Source organism: Armigeres subalbatus, chromosome 2, assembly GCF_024139115.2.
Source record: "Armigeres subalbatus isolate Guangzhou_Male chromosome 2, GZ_Asu_2, whole genome shotgun sequence".
Classification (NCBI taxonomy): Eukaryota; Metazoa; Arthropoda; class Insecta; order Diptera; family Culicidae; genus Armigeres; species Armigeres subalbatus.
Genome location: NC_085140.1, coordinates 228,334,919 through 228,353,105, shown reverse-complemented (window position 1 = coordinate 228,353,105; position 18,187 = coordinate 228,334,919). Strand labels below are relative to the sequence as shown.

The window sequence follows — 18,187 nt, the reverse complement described above, 5'->3', positions numbered from 1 at the left end:
CCTCCGGAAGTACCTCCGGGAATTCCTCCGGAAGTTCCTCCGTAAATTCCTCCAGGAAATCCTCCAGAAGTTCCTCTAGGAAATCCTCCAGAAGCTCCTCCATGAATTTCTTCTGCAGTTCCTTCAGGAATTACTCCGGAAGTTCCTCCAGTAATTCCTTCGAAAAATCCGACAAGAGTTCCTTTGGAAGTTCCTCCAGGAATTCCTTCGGAAGTTCCTCCAGGAATTCCTTCGGAAGTTCCTCAAGGAATTCCCCGGAAGTTTTTCCAGGACTTCATTCGGAAGTTCATCCAGGAATTCCTTCGGAAGTTCTTCCAGGAATTCCTTCGGAAGTTCTTCCAGGAGTTACTTCGGAAGTTCCTTCAGGGGTTCCTATGGGAATTCCTCCGGAAGTTCCTTCGGGAATTCCTCCGGAAGTTCCTTCGGGAATTCCTCCGGAAGTTCCTTCGGGAATTCTTCCGGAAGTTCCTTCGGAAATTCCTCCGGAAGTTCCTTCGGAATTCCTCTGGAAGTTCCTTCGGGAATTCCTCCGGAAGTTCCTTCAGGAATTCCTCCGGAAGTTCCTTCAAGAAATTCCTCCGGAAATTCCTTCGGGAATTCCTCCTGAAGTTCCTTCGGGAATTCCTCCGAAGTTCCTTCAGGAATTCCTCCGAAGTTCCTTCAGGAATTCCTCCGGAAGTTCCTTCGGGAATTCCTCCGGAAGTTCCTTCGAATTCCTCCGGAAGTTCCTTCGAATTCCTCCGAGTTCTTCAGAATTCCTCCGGAAGTTCCCGAATTCCTCCGGAAGTTCCTTCGAAATTCCTCCGGAAGTTCCTTCGAATTCCTCCGGAAGTTCCTTGGGAATTCCTCCGGAAGTTCCTTCGGGAATTCCTCCGGAAGTTCCTTCGACAATTCCTCCGGAAGTTCCTTCGACAATTCCTCCGGAAGTTCCTTCGGGAATTCCTCCGGAAGTTCCTTCGGGAATTCCTCCGGAAGTTCCTTCGGGAATTCCTCCGGAAGTTCCTTCGACAATTCCTCCGGAAGTTCTTTCGGGAATTCCTCCGGAAGTTCCTTCGGGAATTCCTCCAGAAATTCCTTCGGGAATTCCTCCAGAAATTCCTTCGGGAATTCCTCCAGAAATTCCTTCGGGAATTCCTCCAGAAATTCCTTCGGGAATTCCTCCAGAAATTCCTTCGGGAATTCCTCCAGAAATTCCTTCGGGAATTCCTGCCGAAGGCACTTCCGGAGGAATTCCTGGAGGAACTTCCAGAGGAATTCCTGGAGGATCTTCCGGAGGAATTCCCGGAGGAACTTCCGGAGGAATTCCCGGAGGAATTCCCGGAGGAACTTCCGGAGGAATTCCCGGAGGAACTTCCGGAGGAATTCCCGGAGGAACTTCCGGAGGAATTCCTGGAGGAACTTCCGGAGGAATTCCCGGAGGAACTTCCGGAGGAATTCCCGAGGAACTTCCGAGGAATTCCTGGAGAACTTCCGGAGGAATTCGGAGGAACTTCCGAGGAATTCCTGGAGGAACTTCCGGAGGAATTCGGAGGAACTTCCGGAGGAATTCCTGGAGGAACTTCCGAGGAATTCCTGGAGGAACTTCCGGACGAATTCCTGGAGGATCTTCCGGAGGAATTCCCGGAGGAACTTCCGGGGGAATTTCCAGAGGAACTTCCGGAGGAATTCCCGGAGGAACTTCCGGAGGAATTCCCGGAGGAACTTCCGGAGGAATTCCAGAGGAACTTCCGGAGGAATTCGGAGAACTTCCGGAGGAATTCCGAGGAACTTCCGAGGAATTTCCTGGAGGAACTTCCGGATAAATTCCTGAGGAACTTCCGGATTAACTCCTGGAGGAACTTCCGGAGGAATTCCCGGAGGAACTTCCGGAGGAATTCCCGGAGGAATTCCCGGAGGAACTTCCGGAGGAATTCCCGGAGGAACTTCCGGAGGAATTCCCGGAAGAACTTCCGGAGGAATTCCCGGAAGAACTTCCGGAGGAATTCCCGGAAGAACTTCCGGAGGAATTCCCGGAAGAACTTCCGGAGGAATTCCCGGAGGAACTTCCGGAGGAATTCCCGGAGGAACTTCCGGAGGAATTCCTGGAGGAACTTCCGGAGGAATTCCTGGAGGAACTTTCGGAGGAATTCCTGGAGGAACTTCCGGAGGAATTCCTGGAGGAACTTTCGGAGGAATTCCTGATGGAACTTCCGGAGGAATTCCTGGAGGAACTTCCGGAGGAATTCCTGGAGGAACTTCCGGAGGAATTCCTGGAGGAACTTCCGGAGGAATTCCTGGAGGAACTTCCGGAGGAATTCCTGGAGGAACTTCCGGAGGAATTCCTGGAGGAACTTCCGGAGGAATTCCTGGAGGAACTTCCGGAGGAATTCCTGGAGGAACTTCCGGAGGAATTCCTGGAGGAACTTCCGGAGGAATTCCTGGAGGAACTTCCGGAGGAATTCCTGGAGGAACTTCCGGAGGAATTCCTGGAGGAACTTCCGGAGGAATTCCTGGAGGAACTTCGGAGGAATTCCTGGAGGAACTTCCGGAGGAATTCCTGGAGGAACTTCCGGAGGAATTCCTGGAGGAACTTCCGGAGGAATTCCTGGAGGAACTTCCGGAGGAATTCCTGGAGGAACTTCCGGAGGAATTCCTGGGGGAACTTCCGGAGGAATTCCTGGAGGAACTTCCGGAGGAATTCCTGGAGGAACTTCCGGAGGAATTCCTGGAGGAACTTCCGGAGGAATTCCTGGAGGAACTTCCGGAGGAATTCCTGAAGGAACTTCCGGAGGAATTCCTGGAGGAACTTCCGAAGGAATTCCTGGAGGAACTTCCGAAGGAATTCCTGGAGGAACTTCCGGAGGAAGTCCTGGAGGAACTTCCGAAGGAATTCCTGGAGGAACTTCCGAAGGAATTCCTGGAGGAACTTCCGGAGGAACTTCCGGATGAATTCCTGGAGGAACTTCCGGAGGAATTCCTGGAGGAACTTCCGGAGGAATTCCTGGAGGAACTTCCGGAGGAATTCCTGGAGGAACTTCCGGAGGAATTCCTGGAGGAACTTCCGGAGGAATTCCTGGAGGAACTTCAGGAGGAATTCCTGGAGGAACTTCCAGAGGAATTCCTGGAGGAACTTCCGGAGGAATTGCTGGAGGAACTTCCTAAGGAATTCCTGGAGGAACTTCCGAAGGAATCCCTGAAGGAACTTCTGAAGGAGCTCCTGGAATAACTTCTGAAAGAATTCCTGGAGGAACTCCTGAAAGAATTCCTGGAGTAACTTCGGAAGGAATTCCTGGAGGAACTTCGTAAGGAATTCCTGGAGGAACTTCTGAAAGAATTTCTGGAGGAACTTCTGAAAGATTTCTTGGAGGAACTTTCGTAGACAATTCCTGGAAGAACTTTCGAAGGAATTGCTGGAGGAAATTCCGGAGGAACTTCCGAAGGAACTCCTGGAGGAACTTACTTTATTTTTCTTCTTAGTCTTATCTATCTTATTTGTCTTATTTGTTTAATTTGTATTATTTGCCTTATTTGTCTTATTTGTCTTATTTGTCTTGTTTGTCTTATTTGTCTTATTTGTCTTATTTGTCTTATTTGTCTTACTTACACCAGCACCACTGTTATCACCCAAATACTTATCAAAGCTTGTGTGGAAACCTTGTACAGAAATCCTCCTACGATATTTTCTTATGTTGTTCTAGAAACGACTCATGTTTTCATTTTCCAAAACCAGCTGGAGTTTGTTTATTTTGATTTCCTCTTTGCGTGATTGGTCGGCGCTGCTGCTGTTCTCTCGCCGAACCACTGCATGAGTGATAAATTTCTTCCCCATTGTTGCCAATGAATTATTGGCAGTGGCTGATTTTCTACTCGCCGCTGTCACATCCAGGCGCTATCGTATATGCGCAAATAGCCAGCATGAGTTAACCCCCAGAAATTTGTATGGCGAAAGACATCTAACGCGGGTTTTCTCAAAATTAGGAACTTTTCATGAAAAACTATTTGGTACCGGTTATGTAGGAAGGTGTCCGCTACTACGCCTACCAAATATTTTTTCGATGAAGGTGCTTAATTTTGAGAAATCGTACCTTAGATGCCTTTCGCCATACTGATTTCAGAAAGTTAACTCCTAGTGTGCCGCTGTAAGCACGCTCAAAGCAGGCGATTCATTCCTTTTGTTCTCCGTTTACGGCAAATGAATTATTGGCAGTGGCTGATTTTCTACCCGCCGCTGTCACATCCAGGCGCTATAGTATATGCGCAAAATAGCCAGCAAGAGTTAACCGCCAGAAATTTGTATGGCGAAAGACATCTAACGCGGGTTTTCTCTAAATAAGAAACTTTTCATGAAAAACTATTTGGTACCGATTATGAAGGATGGTGTCCGCTACTACGCCTACCAAATATTTTTTCGATTAAGGTGCTTAATTTTGAGAAATCGAACCTTAGATGCCTTTCGCCATACTGATTTCAGAAAGTTAACTCCTAGTGTGCCGCTGTAAGCACGCTCAAAGCAGGCGATTCATTTTCTCTCTCAGAGAGTGCTACCACGTGCTTTTTTAACGGAAAACCCTTCCCTCAGACCTTAAACACGGTGGTGAAGCACTGGCTAAAGCGCTGCACTGGGTGATTACCAAGGTTTGGGAGGATGAGGTTCTGCCGCAGGAGTGGATGGAAGGTGTGGTGTGTCCCATCTTCAAAAAGGGCGATAAGCTGGAATGTAGCAACTACCACGCAATCACATTGCTGAACGACGCCTACAAGGTACCAAGGTACCAAATTTTATGCCGCCGACTAACACCAATTGCAAGAGAGTTCGTGGGGCAGTACCAGGCGGGATTTATGGGTGAACGCTCTACCACAGACCAGGTGTTCGCCATACGTCAGGTATTGCAGAAATGCCGCGAATACAACGTGCCCACACATCATCTATTTATCGACTTCAAAGCCGCATATGATACAATCGATCGGGACCAGCTATGGCAGCTAATGCACGAAAACGGATTTCCGGATAAACTGATACGATTGATCAAGGCGACGATGGATCGGGTGATGTGCGTAGTTCGGGTTTCAGGGGCATTCTCGAGTCCCTTCGAAACGCGTAGAGGGTTACGGCAAGGTGATGGTCTTTCGTGTCTGCTATTCAACATCGCTTTGGAAGGAGTAATACGAAGGGCAGGGATTGACACGAGTGGTACGATTTTCACGAAGTCCGTCCAGTTATTTGGTTTCGCCGACGACATTGATATCATGGCACGTAACTTTGAGAGGATGGAGGAAGCCTACATCAGACTGCAAAGCGAAGCTAAACGGATTGGACTAGTCATCAACACGTCGAAGACGAAGTACATGATAGGAAGAGACTCAAGAGAGGTCAATGTGAGCCACCCACCACGAGTTTCTATCGGTGGTGACGAAATCGAGGTGGTTGAAGAATTCGTGTACTTGGGCTCACTGGTGACCGCCGATAACGATACCAGCAGAGAAATTCGGAGACGCATAGTGGCTGGAAATCGTACGTACTTTGGACTCCGCAAGACGCTCCGATCGAATAGAGTTCGCCGCCGTACCAAACTGACTATCTACAAAACGCTTATAAGACCGGTAGTTCTCTACGGACACGAGACCTGGACGATTGTTGCGTACCATCTATGGTGGGGTGCAGATGGCGGACGGTACGTGGAGGAGGCGAATGAACCACGAGTTGCATCAGCTGTTGGGAGAACCATCCATCGTTCACACCGCGAAAATCGGAAGACTGCGGTGGGCCGGGCACGTAGCCAGAATGTCGGACAGTAATCCGGTGAAAATGGTTCTCGACAACGATCCGACGGGAACAAGAAGGCGAGGTGCACAACGGGCAAGGTGGATCGATCAGGTGGAGGACGACTTGCGGACCCTCTGCAGACTGCGTGGTTGGCGAAGTGCAGCCATGGCTCGGCTTGCAGCTTCAGCTCGGTGAATGGAGAAGTCTTTTATATGCAGCACAGGCCACTCCGGCCTTAGTCTGATGATAAATGTAAACGAATCTGCAAAAGAAAAACAATATGGCGAGTTGTCGATAAACAACAGGGTCGATGAAGAACGTTCATAACATTGATCTTTAAGATAATGATAATGTTGAAATTACGTTAAACTTCTATGATTGGGGTACATATTCTGACGAAGCAAATGTCAAAAAATGAACATGTTATGACCTTGTTCGTATAATCTTCCTGTAGACATGTTTTATGTTGTGAGAATGTAAAACGAAACATCTCAAAAACCAAACAAATGTCAAAAATCGACATGACATCAGCAAAGTTGTGAGAATGTAGTATGAAACTGTGTGTGTGTGAAGCTGTGTGTTTGCAAAAACCTTTTCATATCTTTCCTTGAACATAACATGTTTTGTATTTCAGTTTCCCGACCTTTATTCAACATTATTATTAAACCTTCGTTAATAATGATGTTTGCGGTGTTACTTGAGAGAATCAGATACATAATATATTGTTTTCTGTGTAGTTAAAAAAAATACAGATCGTAATAGGATTGTGATCATCAACAGATTTTTTTTGTATTTATCTGAACATGACTATTTTTCAAAAACATGAAACTAAACCTTTGTAACTCTTGCTGGCTATTTGGGCATATACGATAGCGCCTGGATGTGGAAGCGGCGGGTAGAAAATCAGCCACTGCCAATAATTCATTTGGCAAACTTTTTAAATGAATGAATCGACTGCTTTGAGCGTGCTTACAGCGGCACACTAGGAGTTAACTTCCTGAAATCAGTATGGCGAAAGGCATCTAAGGTTCGATTTCTCAAAATTAAGCACTTTAATCGAAAAAATATTTGGTAGGCGTAGTAGCGGACACCATCCCTCATAACCGATACCAAATAGTTTTTCATGAAAAGTTCCTAATTTTGAGAAAACCAGCGTTAGATGTCTTTCGCCATACAAATTTCTGGCGGTTAACTCTTGCTGGCTATTTTGTGCATATACTATAGCGCCTGGATGTAGCTGCGGCGAGTAGAAAATCAGCCACTGCCAATAATGAATTATTGGCAGTGGCTGATTTGCTACTCGCCGCTTCCACTTCCAGGCGCTATCGTATATGCGAAAATAGCCAGCAAGAGTTAACCGCCAGAAATTTGTATGGCGAAAGACATCTAACGCTGGTTTTCTCAAAATTAGGAACTTTTCATGAAAAACTATTTGGTACCGGTTATGAGGGATGGTGTCCGCTACTACGCCTACCAAATATTTTTTCGATTAAAGTGCTTAATTTGGAGAAATCGAACCTTAGATGCCTTTCGCCATACTGATTTCAGAAAGTTAACTCCTAGTGTGCCGCTGTAAGCACGCTCAAAGCAGTCGATTCATTCATTATTGGCAGTGGCTGATTTTCTACTCGCCACAGCCACATCCAGGCGCTATAGTATATGCACAAAATAGCCAGCAAGAGTTAACCGCCAGAAATTTGTATGGCGAAAGACATCTAACGCTGGTTTTCTCAAAATTAGGAACTTTTCATGAAAAACTATTTGGTACCAGTTATGAGGGATGGTGTCCGCTACTACGCATACCAAATATTTTTTCGATTAAAGTGCTTAATTTTGAGAAATCGTACCTTAGATGCCTTTCGCCATACTGATTTCAGAAAGTTAACTCCTTGTGTGCCGCTGTAAGCACGCTCAAAGCAGTCGATTCATTATGTCAACGTATAATGATCTATTTGGCTTGGAGACTTCAGCATGCTTAGGTGACCGAAGAATGAATTATTGGCAGTGGCTGATTTTCTACTCGCCGCTGCCACATCCAGGCGCTATAGTATATGCGCAAAATAGCCAGCATGAGCTAACCGCCAGAAATTTGTATGGTGAAAGACATCTAACGTGGGTTTTCTCGAAAATAGAAACTTTTCATGAAAAACTATTTGGTACCGGTTATGTAGGAAGGTGTCTGCTACTACGCCTACCAAATATTTTTTCGATGAAGGTTTTCGATTTTGAGAAATCGAACCTTAGATGCCTTTCGCCATACTGATTTCAGAAAGTTAACTCCTAGTGTGCCGCTGTAAGCACGCTCAAAGTGGGCGATTCATTTCAAGCAAATCCTGATTTCCTTAAAGAAGTTTCTCAGCAAATGAGCAATATTTTAAAATTTTCAAGTTTTCTTGAAGTTTTGTGGAAAACAATGAATCGCCTGCTTTGAGCGTGCTCACATCGGCACACCAGGAGTTAACTTTCTGAAATCAGTATGGCGAAAGGCATCTAAGGTTCGATTTCTCAAAATGGACCAATCAATAAGCAAAAACTGCCGCTATGAAATGAGCAGATTGCGCCACCGTAGACATGTTCTGTCAAACACACACGAATAGAAATATGCGTATACAGTGTCGCCGTTGTTTTGATGCGGTGAGAGCAAAATGAGTTACCTTGATTGATCCATTAAGCACCATCGTCGAAAAAAAATTTGGTAGACGTAGTAACTATAGTTCTTCCGGCATAATCACTGACAACTTTCAAAAACTCACCCCGATCATAGCAATCCTATGCTGCAAAAAAGTTGGTTTTCAAATAAATTTTCTAGCTAGAAGTTGTAGAATGTTGAGAACATCGTTAAGCGTTCCGTAACTGTGGGGGAAGTGTCCCAAGCAGTTTAAAATTGCCTTTCCGGCTGAAATGAAAAAGCATTACCCAGCACCCATCAGCCGTCCTTACCACAGGATAACGTAAAACTGAATAAACAAATAAAGTTATCTTATCAAAAAGGTTCATACTTTTTAACAAATTTTTTTCCACATATATTTGATAAATTTAGAACTACTTACCATCATTTCAACCAAAATACAAAAACAAACGGTTGCTATGAAAGCCGATTGCATCCGTAATAACATTGATGAAGATAACTTTCGCCACCAGGTGGCAGTCGCATTTAAAATGTTAATGTACTAATGAATCGACTGCTTTGAGCGTGCTTACAGCGGCACACTAGGAGTTAACTTTCTGAAATCAGTATGGCGAAAGGCATCTAAGGTTCGATTTCTCAAAATTAAGCACTTTAATCGAAAAAATATTTGGTAGGCGTAGTAGCAGACACCATCCCTCATAACCGGTACCAAATAGTTTTTCATTAAAAGTTCCTAATTTTGAGAAAACCAGCGTTAGATGTCTTTCGCCATACAAATTTCTGGTGGTTAACTCTTGCTGGCTATTTTGTTCATATACTATAGCGCCTGCATGTGGCTGCGGCGGGTAGAAAATCAGCCACTGCCAATAATTCATTGTATCCCACCGCCATCTGGTGCTGAAAATATAATGCCACCCAGTGGTATCGGTGACAAAATGTCTGTTCAAATATTACGTAACGCTCCCACCCTCCAAAGATACAGGAAAATGGTGGATACAGGAAATTGGTGGTGTTTTAGAAGAAAGTACACGTATGTTTTGGCAAAAAACCATTCGAAAATACTTATACTCTTCATTATGCTACCTAATGAATGATCCCATATCAAAAAGCTAATAACTTTCATAAACTAATGAAAAGTATAAGTTTCGGAATGTATGTGACTAATGCGATGTATAAGTTTTTTTTCTTTTTCGTTCAGATTATGAGCTATATCACTTGACATAGAGCATCTTGACATCAGTGTTTGTACATCTAGTTTTCACTGGAAATAATGCATATGGCATCTCATGTCAAGATTCGCTATATCAAGTGATATAGCTCATAATCTGAACGTACTATTATACATGTATACGCCTGCTTTGGCAAAAAACAACATTAATTTTTTTTACGTTTGGTGGTAAGGAATGAAGTATGAGGTGAAAAGATTATCTCCTGCTTAGACAGTTTGCACTGTGATGAAATTTCGAGTTTACTACCATTGAAAAACGCCATCTCTTGCATTAATCGTTTTGACTGGTACCTTATTGGTGCTAGAGTTAACTTTCTGAAATCAGTATGGCGAAAAGCATCTAATAGTACGTTCAGATTATGAGCTATATAACTTGATATAGCGAATCTTGACATGAGATGCCATATGCATTATTTCCAGTGAAAACTAGATGTACAAACACTGATGTCAAGATGCTCTATATCAAGTGATATAGCTCATAATCTGAACGTACTATAAGGTTTGATTTCTCAAAATTAAGCACCTTAATCGAAAAAATATTTGGTAGGCGTAGTAGCGGACACCTTCCCAACAAACATTGGAAGCTGATTGATCGCTTATTCGACCAAAAATAGTCTTTTTCAGCTAAAATACCAGCTTATTCAGTTTAAATGAATCGCCTGCTTTGAGCGTGCTTACAGCGGCACACTAGGAGTTAACTTTCTGAAATCAGTATGGCGAAAGGCATCTAAGGTTCGATTTCTCAAAATTAAGCACTTTCATCAAAAAAATATTTGGTAGGCATGGTAGCGGACACCTTCCTACATAATCGGTACCAAATAGTTTTTCATGCAAAGTTTCTTATTTTGAGAAAACCCGCGTTAGATGACTTTCGCCATACAAATTTCTGGCGGTTAACTCTTGCTGGCTATTTTGCGCATATACTATAGCGCCTGGATGTGATAGCGGCGGGTAGAAAATCAGCCACTGCCAATATCCCATTGTTTGTTGGGTTCCTACATAACCGGTACCAAATAGTTTTTCATGAAAAGATCCTAATGAATTATTGGCAGTGGCTGATTTTCTACTCGCCGCAGCCACATCCAGGCGCTATAGTATATGTACAAAATAGCCAGCAAGAGTTAACCGCCAGGAATTTGTATTGCGAAAGACATCTAACGCTGGTTTTCTCAAAATTAGGAACTTTTCATGAAAAACTATTTGGTATCGGTTATGAGGGATGGTGTCCGCTACTACGCCTACCAAATATTTTTTCGATTAAAGTGCTTAATTTTGAGAAATCGAACCTTAGATGCCTTTCGCCATATTGATTTCAGAAAGTTAACTCCTAGTGTGCCGCTGTAAGCACGCTCAAAGCAGTCGATACATTCATATTTCAAGCTCTATCTGGTAAAAGGGCATATGTCGCAAGACAGAATTCTCTTCGTCGACTTCCCCTCTTTTGAATAAAAGTGACAAGCAGGGGATTTCTTTGCAGATTATCACCTCAGAATGCAAGTTCGCAGTGTTTTCTATCGTTCTGAGGTGATAAATCACAAGGTAATCCGATGCTTGTCACTTTTATTTAAAAGAGGGGAAGTCGACGAAGAGAATCCTCTCTTGCGACATTCGCCCTTATTCCAGATAGAGCTTGATTTGATAAATGGACCAATCAATAAGCAAAAACTGCCGCTATGAAATGAGCAGATTGCGCACCGTAGACATTTTCTGTCAAACACACACGAATAGAAATATGCGTATACAGTGTCGCCGTTGTTTTGATGCGGTGAGGCAAAATGAGTTACCTTGATTGATCCATTTTGACCAACAAAGCCTTATAACATTGATGATAACTTTCGCCACCAGGTAGCACCAGTATTTAAAATGTAAATGTACTAATTGTATCCCACCGCCATCTGGTGCTGAAAATTAATAATGCCACCCAGTGGTATCGGTGCTTTTTACGTAACGCTCCCACCCCCTCCAAAGAATCAGATACAGTGGATACAGGAAAATGGTGGTGTATGTTGGCAAAAAACCATTCGAAAATACTTATACTCTTCATTATGCTACCTATAATGGATGATCCCATATCAAAAAGCTAATAACATTCATAAACTAACGAAAAGTATAAGTTTCGAAATGTACACGGACAGATAAATCAACCCAAAGTTTGAGTTTAATATACGCACTGATGAGAATAACGCACAAAAAATTTACCCAAATTTGGGTAGTTTTCCCTTTCTTTCCCATGATTGCTATCAAAACCAGAGCAAGATGCAAACACCTCACCGAGGTTGCTCAGCCCAATAACCCAAATTTGAGTAAATTCAATCATATATATAATAGCCCTGTTTGTCTGTCCGGTGACTAGCCAACGAGACGCAGCACGCGGGGAAATAGGAGATCGTCAGTTACATTCTACCAAAAAATCCGCTTGAGGCCCTTTCAAAACATGTTAACAACAGCCACTACACCTGATGGTATAATTGCAATATTTCCATTATCAGGCGACAGGTGGTGTTGCTGCGTGTTTGTATTAATGTAATATTGCATATACACTAGTGACATCTGCTGTTCGATATCGTAAGCTTTCAATGTTCCTTCCACACACACGAGGTGGAGAACAGTCTTGAAGCAATCGAAAGTATACAGCTAGAATTTAGTATGGAAGTACAATGAAATCTCTTTTATTGTTTAGAACTGCAAAACAAGTCGTGGGTACAAAAAATCTAAAAAATATTTGTTGCTTTTTGACCTAGCTTTCATATTGATGCGATGCGTAGTTGATGAGAACGGATGATTTGTCCATACAAGGAAATTCATTTTACTTTAAATGTTGTGGCGCCATCTCGTTCAAACAGCACCTTTGTCTTTGCCCTATTCTCACAAAAAATAAAATATTTGCAACTTCAATAAGGTACCAGTCAAAACGAATAATGCAAGAGATGGCGTTTTTTCAGTGGTAGTAAAATCGAAATTTCATCACTATAAAACTACTAATCAGTGCAAACTAAGTGCAGGAGATAATCTTTTCACCTCATACTTCATTCCTTATCACTACTTTCTTCTAAAACACTTCCATTTTCCATACACACTTAACTCATTTCACCGTATTCGGTAAATTTTACCGAAATCTCAACAGCAGAACTGTTCGGTAATTTATTTTACAGATTTTTTGTAATTTTTCCCATTGCTCAACTGTCAAAATCACCGAAAATCAGTTAAATTATTTACCGAACAGTTCTGCTGTTGAGATTTCGGTAAAATTTTACCGAATTCGGCGATTTATTTTAAGTGTGTAAATTTGCAAAATACTTGATTTTCCCATACATTTTATCGATTTCCAATAACTACCATTCTTCCATGAGCTCATGGTGGAAAATGTGAAAATCTCAGAACATAGAGTAGAAGGCTTAACAACACAGATAGAAACGCCGGTATCGCCACTCAGTGACGAGTACCGTAAACATGATGCACGGAAGGTTGTTGTCTACACTTTTTACGGCTGCTGCACCCTGGAAGAAAATGTCATCAAAGTAAACAGTCGGTCCCTTATTCTTTTTCACTATCAGATGCAGAAAACAAAACCAGTGACAACCTTAGACAACCAGACACAGCATTTGATGAAAACAAAATCACAGACAACAGAAGTTAAAAATTTTGATTTTTTGAAAAAAAAACTGAAAAAAAAACACTTGCCATGGGCGCTACTGCGTCCACAAATAAACTAGTATTCTCTATTTTGGGTTGATCAAGGTCCGCTTTGGATAAATTAAACTCAGCTTTGGGTAAATTGTTTGCATGGGATTAAAGGCAAACTACCTAGTGCCAGAAAAGTCATTTTACTCAAATTTGGGTTATTGGCCCAAACTACGGTTTTGAGTGCAAACAACCCACTTTTGGGTAGTTTTGGTTTTCAGTGTATGTGACTAATGCGATGTATAAGTTTTTTTCTGCCTGCTTTGGCAAAAAACAACATTAAATTTTTTTCGTGTGGTGATAAGGAATGAAGTATGAGCACAGAGAACAGACGTTGAAGCTGAACTCGCTATGTTGTGATAACTTTTAACTGTTCATTCTGAATAACTTTGGAATGTCGACGTTATCCCGTGCATAGCGTCATCAAAAAATCAGAAGGGTTATGTACAAGACACAACCGCCCAACGTAAACTACGTAAGGCAGTTTTGTTAATTGAGGATTGTAGTGCGGTCATGCATGAATATTTTTAGAAAATTCAGTTGATTACTTATGTCACTGGTATCGAACAAAACTAGCGTATCTTAAGATATGAAAATTATTAGATACGACAATAAGGTACCAGTCAAAACGATTAATGCAAGAGATGGCGTTTTTCCAATGGTAGTAAAATCGAAATTTCATCTCTATTAGACTACTAATCAGTGCAAACTAAGTGCAGGAGATAATCTTTTCACCTCATACTTCATTCCTTATCACTACTTTCTTCTAAAACACCACCATTTTCCATAAATTTGCAAAATACTTGATTTTCCCATACATTTTATCGATTTCCAACTACCATTCTTCCATGAGCTCATGGTAAAAAATATGAAAATCTCAGAACATAGAGTAACAGGTTTAACAAAACAGATAGAAACGCCGGTATCGCCACTCAGTGACGAGTACCGTAAACATGGTGCACGAAAGGTTGTTGTCTACACTTTTTACGGCTGCTGCACCCTGGAAGTAAATGTCATCGAAGTAAACAGTCGGTCCCTCATTATTAAAAAAATTTACTATGAAAACAGCAGTGTCACCAGTGTTGGTAAAATCTCAAAATCTCAAATCTCATCGGCGATTCAAACCATGCGTGAGTCAAATCCCACCAGAATCATGGCCCAGAGATTTGCTCATAATTCGAATTGCAATTTGCATCATTGCATGATATTTATGTGTTCTTCATTGTTGAATGCATTGAATTAACTGTTTTTCGTCTAAAACAATGGCTATTAATTGAATATATAAACAAAACATACGCCTCGATTGCGTTTTGACGCGAGAAATCATTTTGTGGTGAGTGAGCGAAGCGATGCGATGCTCCCCCTACAGAATCGCAGGCTAGTTAGCTCGTGCATGAAACCTCGATGATTCAGATTTGAGTATGATTCTACCAACACTGAGTGTCACTATGGATAAAATGGATAAAATATTCGTGCAACCATTTTATTAACATCATTGCAAGGCTTATGAATCAGGGACCAAGAAGGTGATAGCTCTATTGTAACTCATATTGCCCGCTTCAAGAACGTATGCGTTCTTTGAGCTTTTGTCGTGTGCAATAAGTACCACATGATTGCACCCACGTATTATAAAAATATCTTAAGTGCAGTCACACTTCCTGAATCAAAGGTAAATCCTTCTGATTCAGGCGCGCATTTAATTGGACAAAATATTATTAGGCCGATATAAATATTTTTTTTAAATATTCCCGTCCCCTTCGGATTGTTTTGCTCAAAAATAACAATTTGAGGGGCAACAAAAAAAATTCCGGTAAATTTTGAGAACTTTCAAAACATTCTTTACCAAATCCGAGTTTTTTTTCCATTTTATTATTTATTTTTTACTAGCAGACCCGACGAACTTTGTTTCGTCTAAAATTGATTTATTCTCTGATTACACGCAAAAAAAGCGTTCATGAATTCGTGAACTAACGAGTTCATGGTGTATTTTTTCGTGAACAACAGTCACGGATTCGGGAATACAGTCAAGTTTTCTGGAACGTTCTGGAAAACGTGACTGGTGTTCCCGAATCCATGAATTAAATCACGGTGTATTTTTACTGGTTCACGAATTCGGGAACGCTTTTTTTTTGCGTGTAGTTCTCGAGGTATGCAGAAATTTTTGGTTCATTTGTATGGGAGCCCTCCTTTCCAGGAGGGGGAGGCGTTGCAAACCATCACAGAAACATATCTTTCCTTCCAAAACCTTCACACGCCAGATTTGGTTCCATTTGCTTGATCTCGAGTTGTGATGAAATTATTGTTTCATTTGTATAGGAGCCAGGTTTCAAAGAGGAGAGGGGTCTCGAACAATCTTAAGAATCTTCCCCGGCCCAAAAACCTCTGCATTCAAATTTTTACGCCGCTCGATTCAGTAGAAGAAGAAGAAGATTACCCCCTCCCCCTTGACTTTGCGGAGACCAGTAGACCTTGACCTTGCGTAGACCATAATTTTTAATAAATATGTGTAACGGCCTTATTAGTTTTTAGTTTGCAAAAAAAAATGCTCAACATTTTTCCAAAGTCCTTTTCTAATATAAACATGTTTGTGCAATTACATTGCGATGATTGCATTACTAGCAAGGGCATTGGGATTGATAACAATGAATCGCCTGCTTTGAGCGTGCTTACAGCGGCACACTTGGAGTTAACTTTCTGAAATCAGTATGGCGAAAGGCATCTAAGGCTCGATTTCTCTAAATTAAGCACCTTCATCGAAAAAATATTTGGTAGGCGTAGTAGCAGACACCTTCCCACATAACCGGTACCAAATAGTTTTTCATGAAAAGTTCCTAGTTTTGAGAAAATCCACGTTAGATGTCTTTCGCCATACAAATTTCTGGTGGTTAACTCATGCTGGCTATTTTGCGCATATACTATAGCGCCTGGATGTAACAGCGGCGAGTAGAAAATCAGCCACTGCCAATAATTCATTGATCGTCTCATGCCTGCACAAACATGCCCCTATCTGCATCACTTTTTACACACCATGCACTACATTACGCATTTTTGTTACATTTGTTTCAACCGCGGTCACTGGTCCGGCTCCATTATTCTACCGCACTGAACGGCGACGGTCGAAACGAGACTCTTGCGGACAAGAAAAGAGGGTGCTGCCAAAATGATCCGATACCCTATTTTCACGTTCATAACCCAAAGGTTCAATATAATAGGGCAAAGACAAAGGTGCTGTTTGAACGAGATGGCGCCACAACATTTAAAGTAAAATGAATTTCCTTGTATGGACAAATCATCCGTTCTCATCAACTACGCATCGCATCAATATGAAAGCTAGGTCAAAAAACAACAAATAATTTTTAGATTTTTTGTACCCACGACTTGTTTTGCAGTTCTAAACAATAAAAGAGATTTCATTGTACTTCCATACTAAATTCTAGCTGTATACTTTCAATAAGGCAAAGACAAAGGTGCTGTTTGAACGAGATGGCGCCACAACATTTAAAGTAAAATGAATTTCCTTGTATGGACAAATCATCCGTTCTCATCAACTACGCATCGCATCAATATGAAAGCTAGGTCAAAAAGCAACAAATAATTTTTAGATTTTTTGTACCCACGACTTGTTTTACAGTTCTAAACAATAAAAGAGATTTCATTGTACCTCCATACTAAATTCTGGCTGTATACTTTCAATTTCTTCAGGACTGTTCTCCACCTCGTGTGTGTGGAAGGAACATTGAAAGCTTACGATATCGAACAGCAGATGTCACTAGTGTATATGCAATATTACATTGATATAAACACGCAGCAACACCACCTGTCGCCTGATAATGGAAATATTGCAATTATACCATCAGGTGTAGTGGCTGTTGTTGAAAAATGTTGAAAGGGCCTCAAGCGGAATTTTTACTAGAATGCAACTGACGACCTCCTATTTCTTCAAGACTGTTCTCCACCTCGTGTGTGTGGAAGGAACATTGAAAGCTTACGATATCGAACAGCAGATGTCGGTAGTGTATATGCAATATTACATTAATACAAATATTTTAACAACAGCCACTACACCTGATGGTATAATTGCAATATTTCCATTATCAGGCGACAGGTGGTGTTGCTGTGTGTTTGTATCAATGTAATATTGCATATAAGCTAGTGACATCTGCTGTTCGATATCGTAAGCTTTCAATGTTCTTTCCACACACACGAGGTGGAGAACAGTCTTGAAGAAATTGAAAGTATACAGCTAGAATTTAGTATGGAGATACAATGAAATCTCTTTTATTGTTTAGAACTGTAAAACAAGTCGTGGGAACAAAAAATCTAAAAATTATTTGTTGCTTTTTGACCTAGGTTTCATATTGATGCGATGCGTAGTTAATGAGAACGGATGATTTGCCCATACAAGGAAATTCATTTTACTTTAAATGTTGTGGCGCCATCTCGTTCAAACAGCACCTTTGTCTTTGCCTTATTGACAAATTGGTAGAGAATTTTCGAGTCGATTGATATATAAATCTCAAAAATCCATCGGAAGATGAAGGCGCTATTAAAGTTCAAAATTTTACATGATTTCGTGACGGTCTCGAATTTGGAAATTTTCATTTGTCACCCTGTATCCGAGTCTTCCCCTTAGACGTAGTTTACGTCAAAATGCCACTGTGCGCTAGTGTCGTTATGCATGCAAAAGCATACCAGCGCCATCGTGTTGTGAAAATGAGATTGTGAGTTGCAATGTCGACGTCGGTGGCGTTGAGGTTCGGTGTGTTTGTTTACACATGTTCTGCAAGAAATTTTGTTCGAGCCTCCATGTCTGTTCTCTGTGGTATCTCTTGCATTAATCGTTTTGACTGGTACCTTATTGGTGCTACGCCGACAATATTTGATAAATTTTGACCAACAAAGCCAA

The 18,187-nt window shown here is 41.7% G+C and overlaps 1 protein-coding gene across 4 annotated transcripts in view; it reads right to left on the bottom strand.

The window, feature by feature from the left end:
* Window positions 1-18,187, bottom strand: part of LOC134215985 (nucleoside diphosphate kinase 7) — a 76,489-nt gene that overhangs the window by 37,749 nt on the left and 20,553 nt on the right. The window contains exon 1 of one of the 4 annotated variants that reach the window (XM_062695035.1): window positions 8,794-8,824. The exons of 2 other annotated variants lie outside the window; for them this stretch is intronic. In XM_062695035.1, the coding sequence (XP_062551019.1) occupies window positions 8,794-8,799 (6 nt within the window). In that variant the 5' untranslated portion in view covers window positions 8,800-8,824. Of the gene's footprint in view, window positions 1-8,496; window positions 8,631-8,793; window positions 8,825-18,187 lie in introns of those variants that run through there. One more of the 4 variants, XM_062695033.1, reaches the window with a different exon arrangement.